This window comes from Colias croceus, chromosome 2 (genome assembly GCF_905220415.1).
Source record: "Colias croceus chromosome 2, ilColCroc2.1".
Classification (NCBI taxonomy): Eukaryota; Metazoa; Arthropoda; class Insecta; order Lepidoptera; family Pieridae; genus Colias; species Colias croceus.
In genome coordinates, this window is record NC_059538.1 from 270,820 (window position 1) to 291,295 (window position 20,476).

Genomic DNA, 20,476 nt, shown 5'->3' on the forward strand with positions numbered 1-20,476 from the left:
ATTCATAGCAGATTTTCGAAGTTATGTCCTCATTGTGCAATACAATGAGGAGCTCTATTTACAGTTTCTAAATGAACTGCCCTTCAAATTTGCGAAGTAATTGAAGCAGAAAACAAAAAAAAAGAAAGAAAAAGCTAAAATATTTCATATTAAATGTTCTAGGTTGATCCAAAAGTAATGATAATTGGGTATTTCCTGTGCACATAAAAATATAAAATAAATGTTTTTTGCTTGCTCATGTATTCACTAAGTAATCACAAAAAAATCATATCAACAGGCCACGTTTCCAATTATTTACATTAATTTGAATGTGAACAGTGCGTGCCAGAATGTTTCCCGACGAAAAGAAGAAACAACGATTCGACATGTAGAGGGTAAATTTCTAAATTTTTAATGATATCAGGATAATTTTTTGTCACGTTTTGTGATCATGGACGTTACCCGAGTTCACCATGTTTATGGTGAAACCAAAAAACAATCAATGTCCTGGATGCGAGCTTCCAAAGTGACGATGAAGAAATTCAAAGTGAAAATCAGTAGGTTAGATTAAAGCGGTAGTTTTTTGGGACGCTGAAGGAATAATTATGGTGGAATATTTTAAAAAGGTAGCCACTTTATTGGGCTCTTACTAAACAGACCAAATTAAAAGATTGCGATAGGTTAATAAGGAAAAGAGACATGGCAAACTGCGGACCTGAACGCTGTTTCACCAAGACAACGCACCAGATCACAAAGCGTCAAAAGCGATGGCTGCCATTCAAAAATCGGCATTCCAAATGCTTGAACACCTATCCTATTTTTTAGATCTAGCTCTTAGCTCTATCTCTTTCATCGGCACAAGAAACACTTTCTTAGCAATAAATTATTTTAAGACGACAGCGAAGTGATGGCCGCGTGGAGGGGTTTTTGTGGATGAAGACGTCAAAGTTTTTTTTTTTTTAAGTTAAGGAAAAAATTATTGAAGTATATTTTCTAGTTAGAAGACTATCTAGAGAACTACATAATTATTATAACTGCAATGACCTTGTTTAATATTGATTATCATTACTTTTGGATCAACCCGTGTACATGGGATATTCGTATCTCATACTAAATGTATGGGAGGGTTTCAAGTTAATTTTTTAGATATTTCTCGTTTTATTTTTAAAAATTTATTATGGCCATTTTACTCATTAGGTTAAATACTTTCGATATCAGTTTAAAGTTTTTTGATATCTGTAATAGTTACGGAATAATCGCCTGTGCACACTTAACGATTACACCCTGTATATATTATAAAGAGGAAAAAGTTGTTTGTTTGTTTGTTTGATTGTAATGAATAGGCTCATAAACTACTGGACCGATTTTGATGAAATTTGGCACAGACAATCTTTAGACACTGAGAAAGAACATAGGCTACCTTTTATTGCGAAATATGTACCACGGGCGAAGCCGGGGCGGACCGCTTGTTTTCAATATTGATGTTAACGTTGCCTCATAAAATATCCAGAAAAATAACGTACCTATCGCTTGCTTTCATTTCATATGCATTTACAATTACTCAATATTTATTTCTATGGCACATACCATTGATATGTCGTGGCCGTAACGTAAATTTGCTCATTTCATGAAATGATCAATCATTACCATATTATATACATATTATTAATCATTATAGGCTTATTAATCATTATATGTATAAAAAATGTGTGCGTGTACTAGTGTACACACGTAAGAGGTGAAACTTCTACATGATCTTATTTTTCAAAAAATAATTTACTATATGCAACTTTACAGAAATACGTCGAATCACACGTGGTAGTGATAAGAAAAAGCTGGCGCGTAACGGAAAAATGTCACGCGTAACGAAAAAATGTTACATTAAATTTTTTTCCAACCCCGATAAAGAAAATAGAGCACGGGGTTTTATAACTATACGAAACTCTGTTCTTTGGACTTTGTTCCTTTGTTAAAGGTTTAGTTTGAATGGGCTAATTTTTGACGAGGACAATACTGTCCATGATGTATAATTTACGAATTTGTAAAAAATATTTTTTTTATGATAAAGCTCATTTTATGACTAAAAAAATTATCTTCAATTGACAGATATCACGGACATAGGAGGGAAAGCAAGAAAAAAATATTTAAATCGAAACAATAATTTATTGTGTTCCTTAAAATCATTACACTGTATACACAAGTTCCTTAACATAAGTCCTACTGTAATTACATAATATTTACAATAACAATAAATTACAATACATTCCTAATTTACATAAATAATACTTCAATATTATGAGACAATCGGCTGTACAACGCAGTGTACTTCGCGACCGCGACTGAGTCCACCAACAATATTCTATATCACTTCTTAATAGAATCCTTTTACGTCTTTTAAAATTAATTTTAATTTCTAAAAGTTGCAATAAATAAACGATTTACGATAAATTCACATTAAATTTACAAAATTACGTTAAAATTATTTACATCATATTTTAATTTATCAATAACTCAGACTAACGGACAACATTTTAAAACGCTTCAACTCAAATTTCAAAACGTTTTTATTAATAATTTCATACTTTTTACACACTTACGCGATAAGTCTATATTTACTCGTAGTCCTATACGTAAATCACAAAAACGTGCGAGTCGCATAAGTTTATTTATAAATTTCACGGACTGAGAAAATGTATCAAATAAAATTGTATCGATTGCGATATGAGCAACATGTTCGTCTTTTTGTGAAATTCGACATAGAGTGTAAACTTTGTCGTCAACGATGTCTAAACGTGTCGGCTCGTGCACAGTCGCGCGGGTGAAGCGTCGGCGCGAACGGACACAGTGTGGATGGGTGAGATCGGGGTTCAACCGCTTCTACGTATGTCTCGGGTTTGGAACTGGGATTCTGAAAGATAAAAATCAAATTTATTAAAAATCTTTTCCGCCCGCGGCTTTGCTCGCTTTTACAAAGAAAAACCCGCATAGTTCCCGTTTCCGTGGGATTTCTGGGATAAACGAATGTATAACTATGTGTTAATCCAAGTTACATACGAGGGCTAAATTTCATTGTAATCGATTCAGTAGTATTTGCGTAAAAGAGTAACAAGCATACACATAAACATTCATCCTCACAAACTTTCTCGGATTTAAAATTATCCAGAATTTTTTTAAAACAATTATTAATGTAATCAGAATTAATTTAGAAGCACTTTTCAATCGTCAAAATATAGAAAATAATATTTTCTTTTCACTGACACAACTATTGTTTGTCACCCGGACATGGAAGATAAGTGAGAAAATTGATTATAATAATCTTTGAAATTTTTAATAGAAATAATCTCAAGAGACGGGGTAACCAATCGGTTCGGTAGTCTCATTGTACGTATGGGGTGCTGTAGGAGGCGGTACCGACCCGTAGAAGGCGGGGAAGCTGGTGTCGGCGTCGAAGTGGAAGTGGACGGGCGTCTTGGGCGAGGCGCAGGTGTAGGCCAGGCAGTCGTCGGACGCGTGCAGGCGCGGGCCCAGCAGCGGCTCGCTGGCCGAGCGCGTGATCTTGGGCAGCGCGCGCAGCATGGCCTCCAGCGCGGCCAGGATCTGCCGGAACTGCGGCCGGCGCTCGCGCGCGAACTGCACGCACTCGTCGAACAGCCGCCGCAGCGCCCGCGGCGCGTCCTGCCGCACCTTGCGCGCGTCCGGCCGCAGCAGCCCGCGCCCCACCATCCACAGGATCTGGTCCTTGTTGTTGAGGTGCGCGTACGGCAGCTCGCCCGCCAGCAGCTCGAACAGCACCACGCCGTACGAGTACACGTCCGAGCGGAACGTGTACGGCGCCGGCTCGTCCATGCGGATGACCTCGGGCGCCATCCACAGGATGGAGCCGGTGGGCTGCTGCCACAGGCCGGCGCCGCAGCCCTCGGCCCAGCGCACCTTGGCGGTGGCGAGCCCGAAGTCGCCGATCTTGACGGACCAGTCGTCGCGCAGGAAGATGTTGTTCGACTTGAGGTCGCGGTGGATGATGTTCTTGGCGTGCAGGTAGTCCATGCCCTGCGCGGTCTGGCGGGCCACGTCGATGAGGTACAGCATGGCCAGCGGCGTCTCCAGCACGTGCAGGTGCTGGTACAGCGACGAGCCCTCGCACCACTGCGTCACGATGGCCAGCGACGGCTTCGACACGCAGCCCATGAACAGCAGGATGTTGCAGTGCCGCGTCTTGCGGAGCACCGCCACCTGGGAACGGGTACAGTTTACGATAAAAAACAGCTCTTGAAACGTATATAAAGAGTTTACATTAGATGATGAGATTTAAATGTATACATTTAGTTACAAATTATAAAGATTCGTATTAAAACGAAACTAAGGAATTTTAACAAATTCAAAAATATGTACCCACCTCATTTTTAAACGCCTGTAGTTGCGCAGGAGTGGGTGTTTTTACATTTAACGTTTTGACCGCGACGGGCCCGTGCCAGTGCGCCTTGTACACTGTTCCGAAACTGCCCGAACCTGGGATTGGATAAATTCTTCTTATTATATAACATCGGATACGTAAAAAATTTAGTACTGTAGACATGGTTTGTGATCTGTAAAGTTTGCGTTCGGACGATGGTGCTATGTGCCTAAATATCCTGAATAATGTCATTCACACCATTTAAGATATACGCGACTAAACCTATAAAGTGTGCGTGCGGGTGTGTGTGCGTGCGTGCGGGTGTGTGTGCGTGCGTGCGGGTGTGCGGGTGTGCGGGTGGGGGGGGGGCTCACCGATGCGCGCGCCGATGAGGATCTCGTCGGCGTGTATGACCCAGTCGTCGTAGCTCTCGCGCGGCGACAGCGCGTGCTTCCACGACTCGTCGGCCGAGCGCGCGCGGGCCCGGCGCGGCCGCAGCGTGCCCGTCGGGGACGCCTGCGCACCCCACATAACATGGAAACCATAATATAAATAGCGCGATACCGAAAAATTAATCAAAACAATCAATAGATTCAAAATGTAACTGCACTTTTTTAGGGTTCTGTACCGAAACGGTAAAACGGGAAACTGAAATTTTCACAAATGATGTATGATTTCCGTTACCGCTATAACAATACCTACTAATAATTAAAAAAATACATATAAGGGATTATCATATAAATTCCCCATAGTACGGAACCCTCGTGCGCGAGACCGACACGCACTTGACCGGTTTTTCACGCTACGAAAAATTTCACAGTCCACATAGAATCCAGCTCGTAGGACCAAATTAAAGGAAATGATGTATATCTAAAAAATACTCGACCAATATTAAAAAATTTTTTAACAATAAAAAAGCTATATCAACACCGAACAACATTTACCTACTCAATTTTTATCCCAGGTGAACATGAACGAAACCCGGGGTAAGCGACTAGTTGGTAATAGATAACAACTGACCTGTGTACTCTGACTGTGTTGTTGGTCGCCTCTGTCCTTGTCATCCTTGTAGTGCCGCCCCGACGTCAGATAGTTCGACGATTGTGGGGAATTATTACTCTGAAATTTTTGTCAAGTCGGTTTTAAATTTTTAAATCACTTTAAACAGACAGATTTAATGCTTTGTACACTTGTCTAGGTTCAGTGACAATACATTAATTATACAGTTTTTTTTAATATATTTATTACTGTATCTTTAATTTATTTAATGCTAGCGCAATCACCTGGTTGTGCTTCCGCTGGTGCTCAGCGAGCGTCATGGGCCGCTGCACCATGTTGATGCACACGTTGGGCGCCGAGTTAGAGCGGTCCTGATGGTTCAGCGAACGCGGGTGTTGCTGCCTGCGCACAGACATACACACACGTTGTAAAGTGTTTGAAAACGGTGCGAAAGGGTTGCTGTAAGTGTCACAGGCAGTGTAAAGTGTGATTGGTGTGTGATTAATTTTGGTGCAAGTGTCACATACATTCAAGTGTTTTGTGTCAGTTTGAAAACTTAGCGTAAGTGTCAATGAGTAATAAAAATAGCTGTTATATGGGCAAATTCTGTGAACTCTGTTTGTAATAGCGCTAGATGTTTTTTCTCTCAATTTTCTAGAGATAAATTCGCGATATAATTTGCTAGAAAGATATGAACGCTTGCTGTTTGATTTAAACAAGTTTTTCTTATAAACAGTGTGTTGAAAAAGTAACAATAATGTATCTATAGAATAAAACTTTTTTCTTCTATAAAATAAAAACAATATGCAACTTAGACCCTGGATGGTCGGTACGGTTTACTTTTTAGAACTGTTTCAATATGACGACTTATTTGATTTAGCTACACTTGTATTACATTTACTTATTGGGAAAAACGAAACATAATATTATTACAACTATTTTTGACTATTTTTTTTTACATTAATATGATTATTTGATAAACTAGTTCTCCTAAAGTGACATAACATCTAACTAAGTTATTTACATCAACTAAATCACAATGTAAGCAAACAAACAGCATACAGCGTCAATGTTCTATTTACGTAATGAACGCAAGCTGATATCTAAGTGAATAGTCACCAGTTCATATCGTAATCCTTCTTCTTAGCTGGCGAGACAGACCTGGGACATAGCATGCATTAATGTTGTTTCTATAGAATTCCACTTCAGCATCAACTTCTAAGGATCTATGCACACCTAACATTTGTAGAATGAACAGAGGTAGAAGACAAAATTAGGCGCTAGAAAATCTATACTAATATTAAAGCTGAAGACTTTGTTTGTTTGTTTGAATGCGCTAATCTCAGGAACTACTGGTCCGATTTTAAAAATTCTTTCGATGTTAGATAGCCCATTTATCGAGGAAGGCTTATAGGCTAAACATCATCACGCTTCAACGCAACAGGAGCGGAGTAATGTGGGTGAAACCGCGGGAAACAGCTTATAATTAATATTTTCCATGTATGTATTTCCATTAATTTATTGAATTTAGAATTTTGGAAAGAAGATTATAATATATTTAATAAAACCAATAAATCACCCCTTAGAGCCGTTAAAAAACCATTAATTTCTAACATTAACATAAAACCAAACCCTAATACACAGCATATAAATACCAACTTGTTCTGAAAGCCGAATTGTGGCGGTAAATACAGAAGGCCGGGCTGCGTGTCCGGATTCTTAGCTAGTAGCGCCGCGTAGTATGTGTCGGGCATGCGGACCTGAACAAAACAAATTTTTCTATTATCTTCATCATGCAAATATTGTTAACATGGACTAGCTTCCGCCCGCGACTCCGTCCGCGCGGAAAAATTAAGAAAAATTAAGATTTTTTTTTTCTACGTATTTTTCCGGGATAAAAAGTATCCTATTTTATGCCCAGGATAATAAGGTATAATTATACAAAGTTTCATCGAAATCGAACCGCTAGTTTTCACGTGATGCCTGAACATACTGACAGACAGACAGACAGACAAAAATTTTTTTAATCACATATTTGGGCTTGGTATTGATCCAGTAACACCCCCTGCTATTTATTTTTTCAATATTTTCAATGTACAGAATTGACCCTTCTACAGATTTATTATATGTATAGATTTACAGCTACTGCTTTAGCATACAAACACTATTTAATATTTTTTTTAATAACCCTTGAAGATGATTATTAGAAATAGTTATGAAAAAACGAAATCGTACGTTTTTTTTACAAATTTTATTATTATTACTATATCATTTATTTTTACCTATCATAAATACCTGAATATAAATGAACGCTCAACGCACCTGATGACAAATACTGGGCACCTTGTCCGCACACCGCTGGTGGAATTTAAAATTGCACTGTGTGCACAGGAAGCCGTTGAACAGCAGCCGGCGGCAGCACTCGCAGAACGCGAGCGTGAAGAACGTCTTACGAGTGTACTGATGGGACATGTGCGACATTATCGGCAGCTTGTCTAGTGTGCGCACCGTCACCTGGAACATGTGGTCTATTTGTTAGTTCATTATTCAAGTAGGTGGTGGAAATATGACGATATGTCATAGGGGTACAGCAGGAAGGTAAGATTGTAATCATGATTTCAGGTATATAATTCTAGAAAATTGTAGCACGTACAAAATTTTTGTGTAAAAATTTTGTTTTTAAAGTCATGTATGAAATATACACATATCTTTAAAACACTTACATTTTCTCTTATATTTTTATTTCTACATTAAGCCAAATCCAACATAACTCCTTGTAACAATAATCTCTCCACAAATTATTGCATAAGCACTGCACAGTTGTTTATTTACTAAATTCTAAATTTTTAATAAATAAATATCCGAACCAACCCAACGGTCGTGCGTAAACCACAATTTGCTTTTATTAACATTTTACAAAATAAAATACTCACAAATATATTGAGGAAACCCATTTTTAAGAGTTTTCTGTGTCACTGTTTAAATATTTCTAATATTACTTATTTATCTGTAATTAATTCTGTAGTAATTGTTAACAAAAACATTTTAATTGCTTACCAAAATTATTAAGTAGAAAGTTTCTCTATTTTGCGAGGAATTATATATGTTTGACAAAATTATTTATATTTATTTATTTATTCTGTAAATCTTAAATGAAAATAAGGTAATTTTTGATGAACTACAGATCAAATGTAAATATTCTGTAACCAGCAAAGTAAACAGCTGTTAACAAACTTTGTGACAGTTGCACAATACGAAAATAAATAAAGATACTGACCTCCTCGGCGTCGATCATTGTGATATCTATATCCCACGGTATCACTTCATCATTCCCTGTCCTCACCACTTCACACATTTCACAAGTCAAGTTCCGAAGTTTTAGCGCTTTGGAGAGCGCTTCGCGTAAACTGACACCTTCCTTCACCTGCACACTAGTACGCTGCTGGTTGGGCAGGTGCGCCCGCAGGAACACCTTGGGCTGCCGGGTGAGAGTGTCGTATTTCTTGGACTCATCCTGCCACGAATACTCTTCACTCCTATCCGGCGACTCGGATTGCAATAACTCCCTCAAAGTTCGTTCCCTAAGCTCTAAATTATGCAATTTAGCTGTCAATTCCTGATATTCCGTGAGATATAGCGACGGGGGATGCTGTAAACCAGCAAATTTCGCGTTGAGAGCATCGATGTTTTCACGGGTCACGTTTATAATACTTTGAATGTTCCTAATTTCATATGTTGGATCCGCTACGTCGTCACTGTCGGTAGATGTCGACATATTATCACTGTTGAGAGATAGCGCAGGTATATTTCCATTAATTTTTCTTGAACAATTTTCTTTCTCTCTAGTAACTGCCATTTCTTTCCTTTTTATTTTTTTTACAATTTTCTCCGCGCACACTCGCGCAGTCTAGACAGTTGTTGTTTGTTGCCATCCTCAAATGATTAATTTCGTCGATGAACATCTGTAAAATTATTAAAAATGGTATAACCAAGGTATAACTAGTAGATAGGGAGGCGAGGTAGCTAAATGGCGTAATTAAACGGCGCCGTCGAGACTTATCAAAATCGATAGATAAAATAATTTCGAAAAGAAAAGCTTCTATGGTAAAAACCATTTTAGCGGTGGGTTTGGCGTGTACGGATTTTCAAAAATGTAAAAAAAAATAGTTACTTGGGCATTCTCGAGCGCGTCAGATATTCATACTACGTATGCCCCAAGTGCCTCTGATAACAACGGTATACGGCGGTATACTAATCTGCCGGTTTGCGTGGTGGGGCTAGACATATTAATTCGTCAAAAATGCACAAAAAAAAAATTTACTCGAGCGCGTCAGATTTTCGGAAGGGGTGTTAAGTAGGCCCCAAGGAAGGTCCCCTTAAAAAAACTGACGATTTCGGCGTGACGATAAGTTACGATGAATTTTTGAAAATGCAGAAAAAAAAAGTCCTTTTGAAATACTCGAGCGCGTCAGATTTTCATAGGGGAGGTTTATCTTGGTCTCTTGAAAGCATATTTTCTTAATCTGACAAAAATGTTGGTGGGTTCTCTTTATCTGACCGAAAAAGGTTTGAGAGTTTCTTTTTTTTAATCATCGTTATTTCATATCAATTTTTCTTAACACCCTCAGTTTTCGAGATATACTCAAAAAACCGGGAGTTTGAGTTTTTATGATGCTTCAAGTCAAAAAGTTTTAACTTTGGACAAAAATGTAAAGAGACATTTTTTGTGTTTAATAAAATTACCTTTTTTGTTTATTCAAACTTTTTTTTTTGTAAAATGTATCGTTCGCGACTTATATACTGCAACGCGTTTTTCGGAAGACGAAATGGCTCCTCCAGACTTCCGGTCACGCGGAAACCGGCAGATTTTGTATTTTTAGTAAGTTTTAGATTATATTCTTCAAAATAAAAATAAAAACAATCGCGCTCGAGAATGCCGGATTAACGTTTTTTTTTTACAAGTTCGCGACCCTTTAACTTGGCGGCGTCAAGGACTTATCGTCAGATTAGTTAAATTTAGTCTTAAAACACTAAAATCAACCCCCAATATCTTAATCTGACGCGCTCGAGTATTTCAGACTATCGATTTTTTTTTATTAATCTGATCGTCTATCCTGGGCGCGCGTCACTACTTAAAGAGCTAAATAGTTAACAAGGTTGTTCTATTAGGTCTAAGGTATCTCTCATATCTTAAACTGCCACGCTCGAGTATTGCAGAAAATTCCCCTCTTCGCCTCCCTATCTATAGATTAGAGTAGTATGTTGTATGTGTAGTAGTATAAAGTATTATATGCTTTCCCAACGCTTTTCCATTATTTGTTGACAAATTCGAAGCAGTGGACTGTTGGACATAGCGTGGATAGGATATTCTAAATATTTTTCACGCATACCAGCATGCTCCAGCATGGGGCAATATTAGTCCATATATACATAATACCTAGTCTTTGATGTTACATAAGATGTAAATGTAACCCCTGCCCTGTGTGTTACCCTGTGGTGTAACCACAGTGTTAACCCCTATGGTTAACCCTCAAAAACATCACTTAAAAAACGGTGAAAGAACCTCATTCTATAGAATTATATTAGTTGTAGGTACACGCTAAAGAAAAGATCAAGATAGGTAGTGATTTTTATGACTTGAATTTTATTCAATTTTAAAATCGATTTATAATAAAGTCCTTGATATAGACCAAGAAGCTTATATCTAATATAGACATAATATAGACAAACATTTACAAAAAAAATCTTTTTTGATTGGGTGGGTGGAGATTGGAATGTCATTTATTTCATTTGTCAAAAGTCATTTGTCAATTGTCAATTGATTATCAAAGTAAATAATAAATTGGTTGTCAAAAGGCCGGCTGACCGGCCGCGGCTGTCGACCGTAATCTGAATATCTGAATTACCTATCTGATATTTTTTGGTTTAATTAATTTTTTAAATATTATAAGTATAAATTAAGAGGCTATATATTATTAATAATAGATACATATTATGTGTATTATTATTGTGTGTGTTGATTTATACTTTTCCCTGTATACAAACGTAATAATAATATAACCAATTGTGCTATCCACTGTGCCTCTGCTTTCTAAAGTGATTAGATCATTTTATATTAAGCTTACAATGTCCAGAGACGACTTTGATTTCGGGAAGTATGTGACTGATGTGTACGACCCTATCGAAGTGGGCTCAATAGATAGTGAGTATTTGAACTTTACATGTTTACAATACCATAACAGTAACTTTTTCACTATCTTATAAAACTGATAGACTGCTATAAAGTATTTATTTGTTTATAGAAACGGATACAGAACCACATGACAGAGCTATTGTTAGAGCTATATGCTCAAAGTATGTGCCAAATAAATTGGTGCAAGGAAATCCAGAGTACACAATATTTATCACAAGGCTTAATCCCAGAACAACACAGGTAATGAATAATTTTTACAATGCAAATTCAATTAAACTATTCAACATAGTGCTGGTCTAGTGGTAAGATAATTTTTTTTTTTAATTATATTCATTGTAGGTAAATGAGTACATTTGAATGATACTTTTCTTTTAATCTACTAATATTTTAGAATGTTTCTCCTATGTTAAGAATAATTATAAGCAAACAGCATAAACAAATTATTTGTTCCTCTCTAATTGAGGAATATAAACTACATCCATTTTTTTGTATTGTTTTTTAAGTTGAGTTGTTAACATTTCAGGATACAGTTGAGTCAGAATTCTCCAAATGCGGCAACATAATAAAATGCAGGCTGGTCAAAGATATTGTCACTGGGAAATCTAAGAAATATGCCTTCGTAGAATTTGAAAGTAGACTCAGTGTGGAACGGGCTTTGAAAGAAATGCATCGGGAGTATATTGATGGCTCTGAAATACTTGTTGAGAGGGAGGCCGAGAGACGCCTCCAGGGATGGAAGCCTCGGAGGCTTGGAGGAGGGTTTGGTGGTAGGAAGGAGTCAGGGCAGCTGAGATTTGGATGCAGAGATAGACCTTTCAGAAAACCCTTTGTTATTACACCAAAGTATGAACCAGGAACTAGTAGAAATTGACTAAATATTTTTTTTGTGCTGCAGCATTATTAGGTTACTTATTACTCCATTGATCCAAAACAATATTAAAACATTGTCATGCCATTCATCTTTAAATACAGGAATATTGGAAAAAATATTGTGCACGACGAAACGTAAATGTAAAGTACACAACTCACTTAATTAGTATAGAATAAGATAACGTATAAACTCCTGAAGGCTTACGCCTGAAGGCTTATTTTAGTATGAATAAATGTATGTCTTATTTGAGTTCTTAAATGTAAAGTTTTATATGTTTGGAAAGTAAAGCATTTAATCTGTCTAGTATTAACGTAGAGTAAGCTCCTGAAGGCTTATGCCTGAAGGATTATTTTATAACTAAGAATAGAATAGCGAATTTATATGTAAAGATGTTTGTTAAATTGTTATTACGTAGTCATAATTAGATAGGAAAATTCATGAAAGATTATGACTGAAGACTTATTTACTTGGAATTTAAAATATTTATGTCTTGTTTAATGATAGTAAATGTTTATGTTTGTTTATTGAATATTGAAAATGTCTTTGTTTATGTGTTGCCTTAAGTATACGATAATGTTTTGTCTTTCTTTGAATTTACTATTGTAGATGTTAATATTTAATGATTATGTAATGATTAGGATATTATGTAAATTTAATGTTTCTTTTCCCGACAGCATCACGTCCGCGACTGCGCGCACAAACCGTTCCCCGCAGTATATTTATACACCTGAAGCGGGGGACGGGGTAGTATAAAAGTAAATTTCGGGAAAATCGTGCGCGCAGTCTAAACGGGGCGTTGGCGGGATATGTTATGGATGTAGAATTAATTAGTAATGTAATAATGAATGTAATGAAAACGTAGAAAATGTAAAATTGTGTGAAAATAAAGGGTGAGGAAAGGGGCGTGGCCAGCCGGAGTGGAGGGGATAACGCGTAGAGTATAAATATCGACGCAAAACTGGTTGCGTCATGGCATTCCAGTTGCTCCCGCGCTACAAGAAGAAACTAAGGAAATAACTCCGCTCCGGCTTGGCACCCTGGCCCTCTGCGTATGAAGAAATAATTGTTTGTATTATTTACAAACCCCCCCGCCACTACAGTCCACTTGAGAGGGCCTGCCGCCAACATTGGTCAGCTTCGAACCGGATCAGAAGAAAAATGAACACGAGAAGCCGGAGCGGAAGAGGAGCCACGCCATCGGTATCCGAGACGACCGCCACCGCCACAGGAACGTCATCAACGAACACATCGGAAGAAACGAGCGGCACGACGGAGACATCGGAGACCTGCACGACCGCGACGAGAACGACGAGGACAGAAGAAAAGAGCAGCTCGACGCCACCTACGCCGAGCACCATGCCCGCCGACAAGTTGCAGCCAGCGCCGTCACCCGTCGTAGGATACACAAACGCCGCTTTCGCGGCGCCAGCCGACAACGCCGACGCACCGACGACCGCCGCTTTCGCGGCGCCAATAAGCAACGTCAACTTAAATACAAACGCCGCTCTCGCGGCGCCATCGAACGTCGCCGTCGGGTCGCCAGCACGCCGCTCGAAGACGCTCCGCCAGGCATCAGAGGTGCGGTCGCGGCGCTCCGTAGCCTCCCGCAAGAGACTCCTCGCGGAGTTGGAGGCGAAGGAACGCCTAGCCGAACTAAAGCTGGAACAAGCGAAGGCCGCAGCAGAACTAGAAAAGGCGCGGTTAGAAAGAATCCGCGCTGAAGAAGAATCAACAACGGAAGAGGAAGAAGAGGACTACGAACCGGAACGACGGGTCGAGTCGTGGTTGAAACAGCATTCAAGCCAGCCACTGCCACCCGCCGCCAACCCGACTCGCGAGCTCTCACCGCCACGCTACATAGCGAAGAACACCGACAACAAGGAAGACCGAGGATGGGGGGCCCGCCAGGAACAGGACGACGGGCAACGGGAACCGAAGAAAGACCCGCCCACGCGGTCACCAGAAGTTGCGGCAATTGTAACCGCCTTCAACGAAGTCGCAAGAAGCCAAAGGAAAGTAATAAGATACGGCGGTGAACTACCGACGTTCACCGGCTCCAGCAACGAGTGGCTATCGTTCAAGGCATCGTATGAAGAAACTGAAGAGGGATTCACCGACGGGGAAAACGTCGCACGATTGAGGAAGGCGCTGAAAGGAGCAGCCCTAGAAGCCGTCACCGCCCTACTCATATCACACACCGGACCCGAGAAGATCATCGAAGCCCTGCAGAGAAGGTTCGGCCGCCCAGACGCGCTCGTTTTGGGTGAAATGGAAAAAATTAAATCGCTACCACGAGTGTCGGACAACCCCCGGGATGTTTGCATATTCGCAAACAAAATAGCGAATATCGTCGCCACCGTCGAAATACTAGGAAAACCAGAATACCTGCACAGCCCGGAAATGCTGCGGCAGGTGCTCGAGAAGCTCACACCGATCATGAAGAATAAGTGGTACGACTTCGCCGCCGACGAACGAGACAAGACACCGCTACTGAAAAAGCTCGCAGAGTTCCTGAATAAAGAAGCAGACAAGTGCTCCAGTTACGCTCCGTTAGACACAGAGACGGAGAGGATAACAAGGAAAAGGACGGAGCGCGCCTACGCAGCAAGCAACGCGAGCGAGCGAGAAACAAGATGCCCGGTGTGCGAGCGAGAACACAAGCTTATCGAGTGCCGACAATTTACGAACAGCGACGTAAATACACGATGGGAAATAGCGAAGAAACATCGAGTGTGCTTCCGCTGTCTGCGAAGCAAACATCAACGAGCAACATGCCGCGCTCGTCCATGCGGCCTCAACGGGTGCACCATGAAGCACCACAAGATGCTCCATCATACAAAGACAGCGGAAAAGAAAAATGAAGAAACGACTCAACCGCAAGCCGAAACGAAGAACGACGAAAAAGTCCTCGTGTCGGCGATAAACATCAACAGCGCTACGTCGGAGCAACCTACGCGCCGCCGCGCGTATCTGAAGATCGCCCCCATCACCATCACGGGGCCGAAAGGAAAATGCGACACGTACGCGCTGCTCGACGAGGGAAGCACGGTGACCATCATAGAAACGGCGCTTGCAGAACAGCTGGGTCTCGACGGGCCACGCGAGTCCATCACAATTCAAGGTGTGAATGGACACGAGAACGAGCACGAGTACAGCAAGAGAGTGAAGGCACGAGTACGAGGACGGCATGAAGAAAAAGATTACGTATTAGACAACGCCCGCACCGTGCACCAACTCCACGCGTTCACGCAGTCCATCCGCGAAAGTGACATCGCCCGCTGCAACCATCTGCACGACCTGCAAGACGACCTGCTGTACGAGAATGCAACACCGAAGCTGCTGATCGGACAAGACAACTGGGAGCTCATTATAACACGTAAACTACGGCACGGCAAGAGGAGTCAGCCCGTCGCATCGAAGACACTGTTAGGATGGGTACTGCACGGCTGCCGTTCATCGAACAAGCACCCAGTTTTGTTCTGTTCTCATCTCTCGGAAGCGGAGAAGTCACCCGACACACTCGAAAATATGATGAAGAAATACTTCGAATTAGAATCCATCGGCATCGAACCTAAGCGACAGCGCAGCGACCCGGAGCAGCAGGCACTCAACATACTGGAAAAGAAAAGTCAACGCCTGCCGTCCGGCCGATATGAAACCGGACTCCTATGGAGAGACGAGTCCGCAGATACACCGAACAACTACGGCGACACACTGAAAAGACTGAAGACATTGGAAAAGAAATTGGACAAAGACGGAGAGCTGAAGAGACAATATGAGGAAAGAATCGAAAATCTACTCTCGTCCGGCTATGCAGAGAAGGCGCAGACTCCGCCCACCGGCGGGAGAGTGTGGTACCTCCCACACTTTCCAGTGATCAACCCGGACAAAGCGAAGATTCGTCTGGTGCACGACGCGGCCGCTAAGTCACACGGCCGCTCTCTCAACGACATGCTGCTGCCCGGGCCCGACCTACTGCAATCTCTGCCCGCCGTCATCATGAAGTTCCGTCAACATCCAATCGCCGTGTCCGCCGACATCAAGGAAATGTTCATGCAGATAAAAATTATAGAAGAAGACCGCAACGCGCTGCGCCGCTTCATAGCGCGGCGCGGCTGCCCGGCCGAAATATGGAGTGACAACGCGACGTGCTTCCGCGCGGCCAACCGAGAGCTCACGGACGCGTGGGCCGCACTTGAAGAAGAAGCAGCAGCCCGCCGCATCAGCTGGCGCTTCCTTCCGCCGGCCGCCCCATTCATGGCCGGCGCGTGGGAGCGCATGGTACGCACCGTGAAAGAAGCCCTACGCCACACGCTTCACGAGCAGCACCCCAGTGACGAGACGCTCGTCACACTCCTCGCCGAAGTAGAAGCCACCGTAAACTCACGCCCACTCACTCATGTGGCCGTGACCCCCGACGTGCCGCCCGCCATCACACCGAATATGATCCTGCTGGGCTCCAACTGTTACGTGCCGCCACCCTGCACCATCGAAGAAGACCAAACAACAGCGCGCACACACTGGAAGCGCGCGCAACAGCTCGCCGACACCTTCTGGCGACGCTGGGTGCGAGAGTACCTGCCCGTACTCCAACAGCGGCGGGAGCCCCACGCAAGCGGCGCGGCCCCCAAGATCGGCGACCTGGTCATCGTGTGCGACTCCAATCATCCGAGGAACACGTGGCCCCGAGGACGAGTCATCGCCACGTATCCCGGCAAGGACGGCGAGGTACGAGTGGTCGACGTGGAGACCAGCGGCGGCAGAATCCTCCGGCGGCCCACCAAGAAGATCGTCGTGCTACCAGTTCGAATCGCAGAGTGCGACGGCGGGAGAAATGTGCACGACGAAACGTAAATGTAAAGTACACAACTCATTTAATTAGTATAGAATAAGATAACGTATAAACTCCTGAAGGCTTACGCCTGAAGGCTTATTTTAGTATGAATAAATGTATGTCTTATTTGAGTTCTTAAATGTAAAGTTTTATATGTTTGGAAAGTAAAGCATTTAATCTGTCTAGTATTAACGTAGAGTAAGCTCCTGAAGGCTTATGCCTGAAGGATTATTTTATAACTAAGAATAGAATAGCGAATTTATATGTAAAGATGTTTGTTAAATTGTTATTACGTAGTCATAATTAGATAGGAAAATTCATGAAAGATTATGACTGAAGACTTATTTACTTGGAATTTAAAATATTTATGTCTTGTTTAATGATAGTAAATGTTTATGTTTGTTTATTGAATATTGAAAATGTCTTTGTTTATGTGTTGCCTTAAGTATACGATAATGTTTTGTCTTTCTTTGAATTTACTATTGTAGATGTTAATATTTAATGATTATGTAATGATTAGGATATTATGTAAATTTAATGTTTCTTTTCCCGACAGCATCACGTCCGCGACTGCGCGCACAAACCGTTCCCCGCAGTATATTTATACACCTGAAGCGGGGGACGGGGTAGTATAAAAGTAAATTTCGGGAAAATCGTGCGCGCAGTCTAAACGGGGCGTTGGCGGGATATGTTATGGATGTAGAATTAATTAGTAATGTAATAATGAATGTAATGAAAACGTAGAAAATGTAAAATTGTGTGAAAATAAAGGGTGAGGAAAGGGGCGTGGCCAGCCGGAGTGGAGGGGATAACGCGTAGAGTATAAATATCGACGCAAAACTGGTTGCGTCATGGCATTCCAGTTGCTCCCGCGCTACAAGAAGAAACTAAGGAAATAACTCCGCTCCGGCTTGGCACCCTGGCCCTCTGCGTATGAAGAAATAATTGTTTGTATTATTTACAAACCCCCCCGCCACTACAGTCCACTTGAGAGGGCCTGCCGCCAACAAATATCATAATTTTAGATTTATTTTGAAAACCAAACTACATATAATCAAAATATTAAGTTTTGTGTGGAGGACAATTATTGTATTGTATTTATTTCAATACCTTTGTCCTTTATAATAAACACATGATACATTGACCAATCTAGTTGGTCACATGACATCCATCAAGCATGTAGTCAAACATCATGTGTTATGTGTTTTGTAAACAGTTTAAAGGGTGGTGCAAGTCCTTTACAAAAACAGAAGTGTATCTAACCATAGCTCAAGGTCTCCTCCTTGCAGGGTACATTGCATTCCTAACTTTCCTGATTTTACACTTAATTGCTTGCCATAAGAAGGAATTACAGCAATATTCTGTACCAATCAATGTTACTAATAAAACAACAGAGTCAACAGCAAAAATTCAAACTACTACGACAATATTACCAAGATATACATTGCCACAAAATGTACAATGCACTTGGGATCCTTCATACAAAACTGAAGCTGTTACACATTATTACTATACAAAACATGAAAAATTTGAAACAGATTACAAAAAATTGGCATTAGGTAATACAACTAAAGGGAGAGACATAAAAAAAGACAATGCATTTGTAACAGAAAGTGATGGTGTTACAGAAGTGAAAAGGAAAAATTTTGTCCTGGCTTTGGTGAAGATAAAACCTCCTCAGGATGTTGTATTTGGTTGTATTCTTACTGTAGTCAATCAATTTTGGACAATCACTGCAGCAAGTTGCATAGAATCAATTGAAGAGGTGGATTCCCTTGACTCTTTTGTGATGATGGAGAAGTTTGGAGAGAGGCATGGGCCAATTCATGCGGTGTCTGATGTGATGATCCACCCACTGTACCAGGGGACCAACAAGAGTTACGATTTGGCAACCTTAAAGTCGGAAGATAGATTGAATGCTGGTAATGTTGCAACACTGGCAAGCATACTTGATAATTTGCTGATCACTTTAGGAGAAAACTTGGATATTCTGGGTTTTGGAAAGTTTAGGTAAGAGTTTAGTAAAGTACCTTTTTCAAGTCTATGTGAACTTGGACCCCATTTAAAAATCACATTTTTTGTGTTCATTTGAAAAAGTTTGATATGTAGTAAGTAGAACTTATTTTGTTTGTAGTTTTGGCAAAAAATATTTTATAGGTATTTTTGATGGAGTTTTCTGATTGAATTTACTTTGAGCATTAGTCCAAAAAAGCAAGATATTAATTTCAACGAAAGTTCATAACTTACTTTCGAAGATAATTCCCTACTTTTTACCCATTATAGCAAACACTATTATAACATAGGTTACCAAATGCCTTATTTTGATAGGTACATACTTAATTTTAAAATGTTCTTTCCAGGAGTATAGACAAACACCCACTATCGCGTACAGTGCACAGCGTAACCGTGAACATTTTGCCTCTCAAACAGTGCGAGGCTGGAGAAGAGAGCTGGGCGCTGCGGCACCTGGTCCCGGAGGGGGAAGTGCTAAGGGAGGGGTGCGGGGTGACCCAGCTATGTGCAGGTGTGCTAACGGGGAGGACAACCCCCTGCAACTACTGTGCGGGAACCCCCTTGCTCAGGGGTCGGGTGGTACTGGGCGTCATGAGCGATAACCAACACTGCGGGCTGGCGTGTGAACCGAATTTGTATGTTAATGTAGCGGAGCTCAGAGATTGGATTGATTCTGTTGTTAAAGTGGATTGAGGATGGAAATACAATACTTTTGTACGAGTCTATGGTTTTATTTTAATTATTGTCGATAGTAAAGTAGTTACATTAATTTTTATTGGTAGAGGCGCTGCAAGCGCTGTGTTTATGTGTGAAGATGGCGGCCGCTGAAAATTTTATTATTCGCAGTTAAAAACTTTATAGGTAATTCGTTTAATTACAATATGAAGAAAGTCGCAAAGAATTTACGACGAAGAGGTTCGGGTACTATGGAAACTGCGGATATCTTATATATTCTAGAAAAAATGCGTCTAATATCAATGCGACGATAAAAATGCGACAATAAACAAAAAAAATTTAAATATTTATAGATTCCCTATATTTTACACGATTTGATTTATTATCACATCACGACTTGTTTCTATATTTCGAGACAGTGTGTATAGTTTCCGTGGTGTAGCGGTTATCACATCTGCCTAACACGCAGAAGGCCCCCGGTTCGATCCCGGGCGGAAACAATGTTTTTACATTTTTTTTAAA

The 20,476-nt window shown here is 40.9% G+C and overlaps 4 protein-coding genes and 1 non-coding gene across 7 annotated transcripts; 4 read left to right on the forward strand and 1 right to left on the reverse strand.

Moving 5' to 3' along the window:
* Positions 1 to 2,166: 2,166 nt before the first annotated feature.
* LOC123703665 (raf homolog serine/threonine-protein kinase Raf) lies at positions 2,167 to 9,321 on the reverse strand. Of its 3 annotated transcripts, none has more exons than XM_045651755.1 (10): positions 8,646 to 9,321; positions 7,691 to 7,882; positions 7,028 to 7,128; positions 6,488 to 6,529; positions 5,653 to 5,770; positions 5,390 to 5,488; positions 4,744 to 4,885; positions 4,373 to 4,485; positions 3,910 to 4,209; positions 2,167 to 2,887 (listed from the first exon to the last, which is right to left on the reverse strand). In XM_045651755.1, the coding sequence occupies exons 1-10, from the start codon at positions 9,222 to 9,224 to the stop codon at positions 2,756 to 2,758; spliced, it is 1,818 nt and encodes a 605-aa protein (XP_045507711.1). In that variant the 5' UTR covers positions 9,225 to 9,321; the 3' UTR covers positions 2,167 to 2,755. The 3 variants fall into 3 exon arrangements, with proteins under 3 accessions (XP_045507711.1, XP_045507699.1, XP_045507706.1); XM_045651743.1 differs by having other exon boundaries at positions 3,395 to 4,209; XM_045651750.1 differs by lacking the exon at positions 6,488 to 6,529 and having other exon boundaries at positions 3,395 to 4,209.
* Positions 9,322 to 11,236: 1,915 nt separating this feature from the next.
* On the forward strand, positions 11,237 to 12,545 carry LOC123701739 (U11/U12 small nuclear ribonucleoprotein 35 kDa protein-like). The gene is made up of 3 exons (XM_045649254.1): positions 11,237 to 11,570; positions 11,671 to 11,801; positions 12,085 to 12,545. Exons 1-3 carry the CDS (start codon positions 11,495 to 11,497, stop codon positions 12,430 to 12,432), a joined length of 555 nt encoding a protein of 184 aa, XP_045505210.1. The 5' UTR covers positions 11,237 to 11,494; the 3' UTR covers positions 12,433 to 12,545.
* A 1,045-nt stretch (positions 12,546 to 13,590) lies between these two features.
* LOC123698874 lies at positions 13,591 to 17,286 on the forward strand. The gene has a single exon (XM_045645686.1). It carries the CDS (start codon positions 13,591 to 13,593, stop codon positions 17,284 to 17,286), a length of 3,696 nt encoding a protein of 1,231 aa, XP_045501642.1.
* A 999-nt stretch (positions 17,287 to 18,285) lies between these two features.
* LOC123701730 (thrombin-like enzyme contortrixobin) lies at positions 18,286 to 19,999 on the forward strand. Its single transcript, XM_045649242.1, has 2 exons — positions 18,286 to 19,276; positions 19,627 to 19,999. The coding sequence occupies exons 1-2, from the start codon at positions 18,459 to 18,461 to the stop codon at positions 19,970 to 19,972; spliced, it is 1,164 nt and encodes a 387-aa protein (XP_045505198.1). The 5' UTR covers positions 18,286 to 18,458; the 3' UTR covers positions 19,973 to 19,999.
* Positions 20,000 to 20,381: 382 nt separating this feature from the next.
* Trnav-aac lies at positions 20,382 to 20,454 on the forward strand. Its single transcript has one exon. It is a non-coding gene; the product is annotated as a tRNA-Val (tRNA).
* The last annotated feature ends 22 nt before the right edge of the window (positions 20,455 to 20,476 follow it).

Coding starts and splice junctions, on each gene's coding strand:
- LOC123703665 (XM_045651743.1), bottom strand. CDS start 9,224: ATGGCAGTTACTAGAGAGAAAGAAAATTGTTCAAGAAAAATTAATGGA. Junction 6,530..7,027: donor CAATTCGGCTTTCAGAACAA/GTTGGTATTTAT, acceptor GCTATGTCCCAG/GTCTGTCTCGCCAGCTAAGA. Junction 4,486..4,743: donor CCTCATCGGCGCGCGCATCG/GTGAGCCCCCCC, acceptor ATCCAATCCCAG/GTTCGGGCAGTTTCGGAACA.
- LOC123701739 (XM_045649254.1), top strand. CDS start 11,495: ATGTCCAGAGACGACTTTGATTTCGGGAAGTATGTGACTGATGTGTAC. Junction 11,571..11,670: donor CGAAGTGGGCTCAATAGATA/GTGAGTATTTGA, acceptor ATTTGTTTATAG/AAACGGATACAGAACCACAT. Junction 11,802..12,084: donor TTAATCCCAGAACAACACAG/GTAATGAATAAT, acceptor TTAACATTTCAG/GATACAGTTGAGTCAGAATT.
- LOC123698874 (XM_045645686.1), top strand. CDS start 13,591: ATGAACACGAGAAGCCGGAGCGGAAGAGGAGCCACGCCATCGGTATCC.
- LOC123701730 (XM_045649242.1), top strand. CDS start 18,459: ATGTGTTATGTGTTTTGTAAACAGTTTAAAGGGTGGTGCAAGTCCTTT. Junction 19,277..19,626: donor CTGGGTTTTGGAAAGTTTAG/GTAAGAGTTTAG, acceptor TGTTCTTTCCAG/GAGTATAGACAAACACCCAC.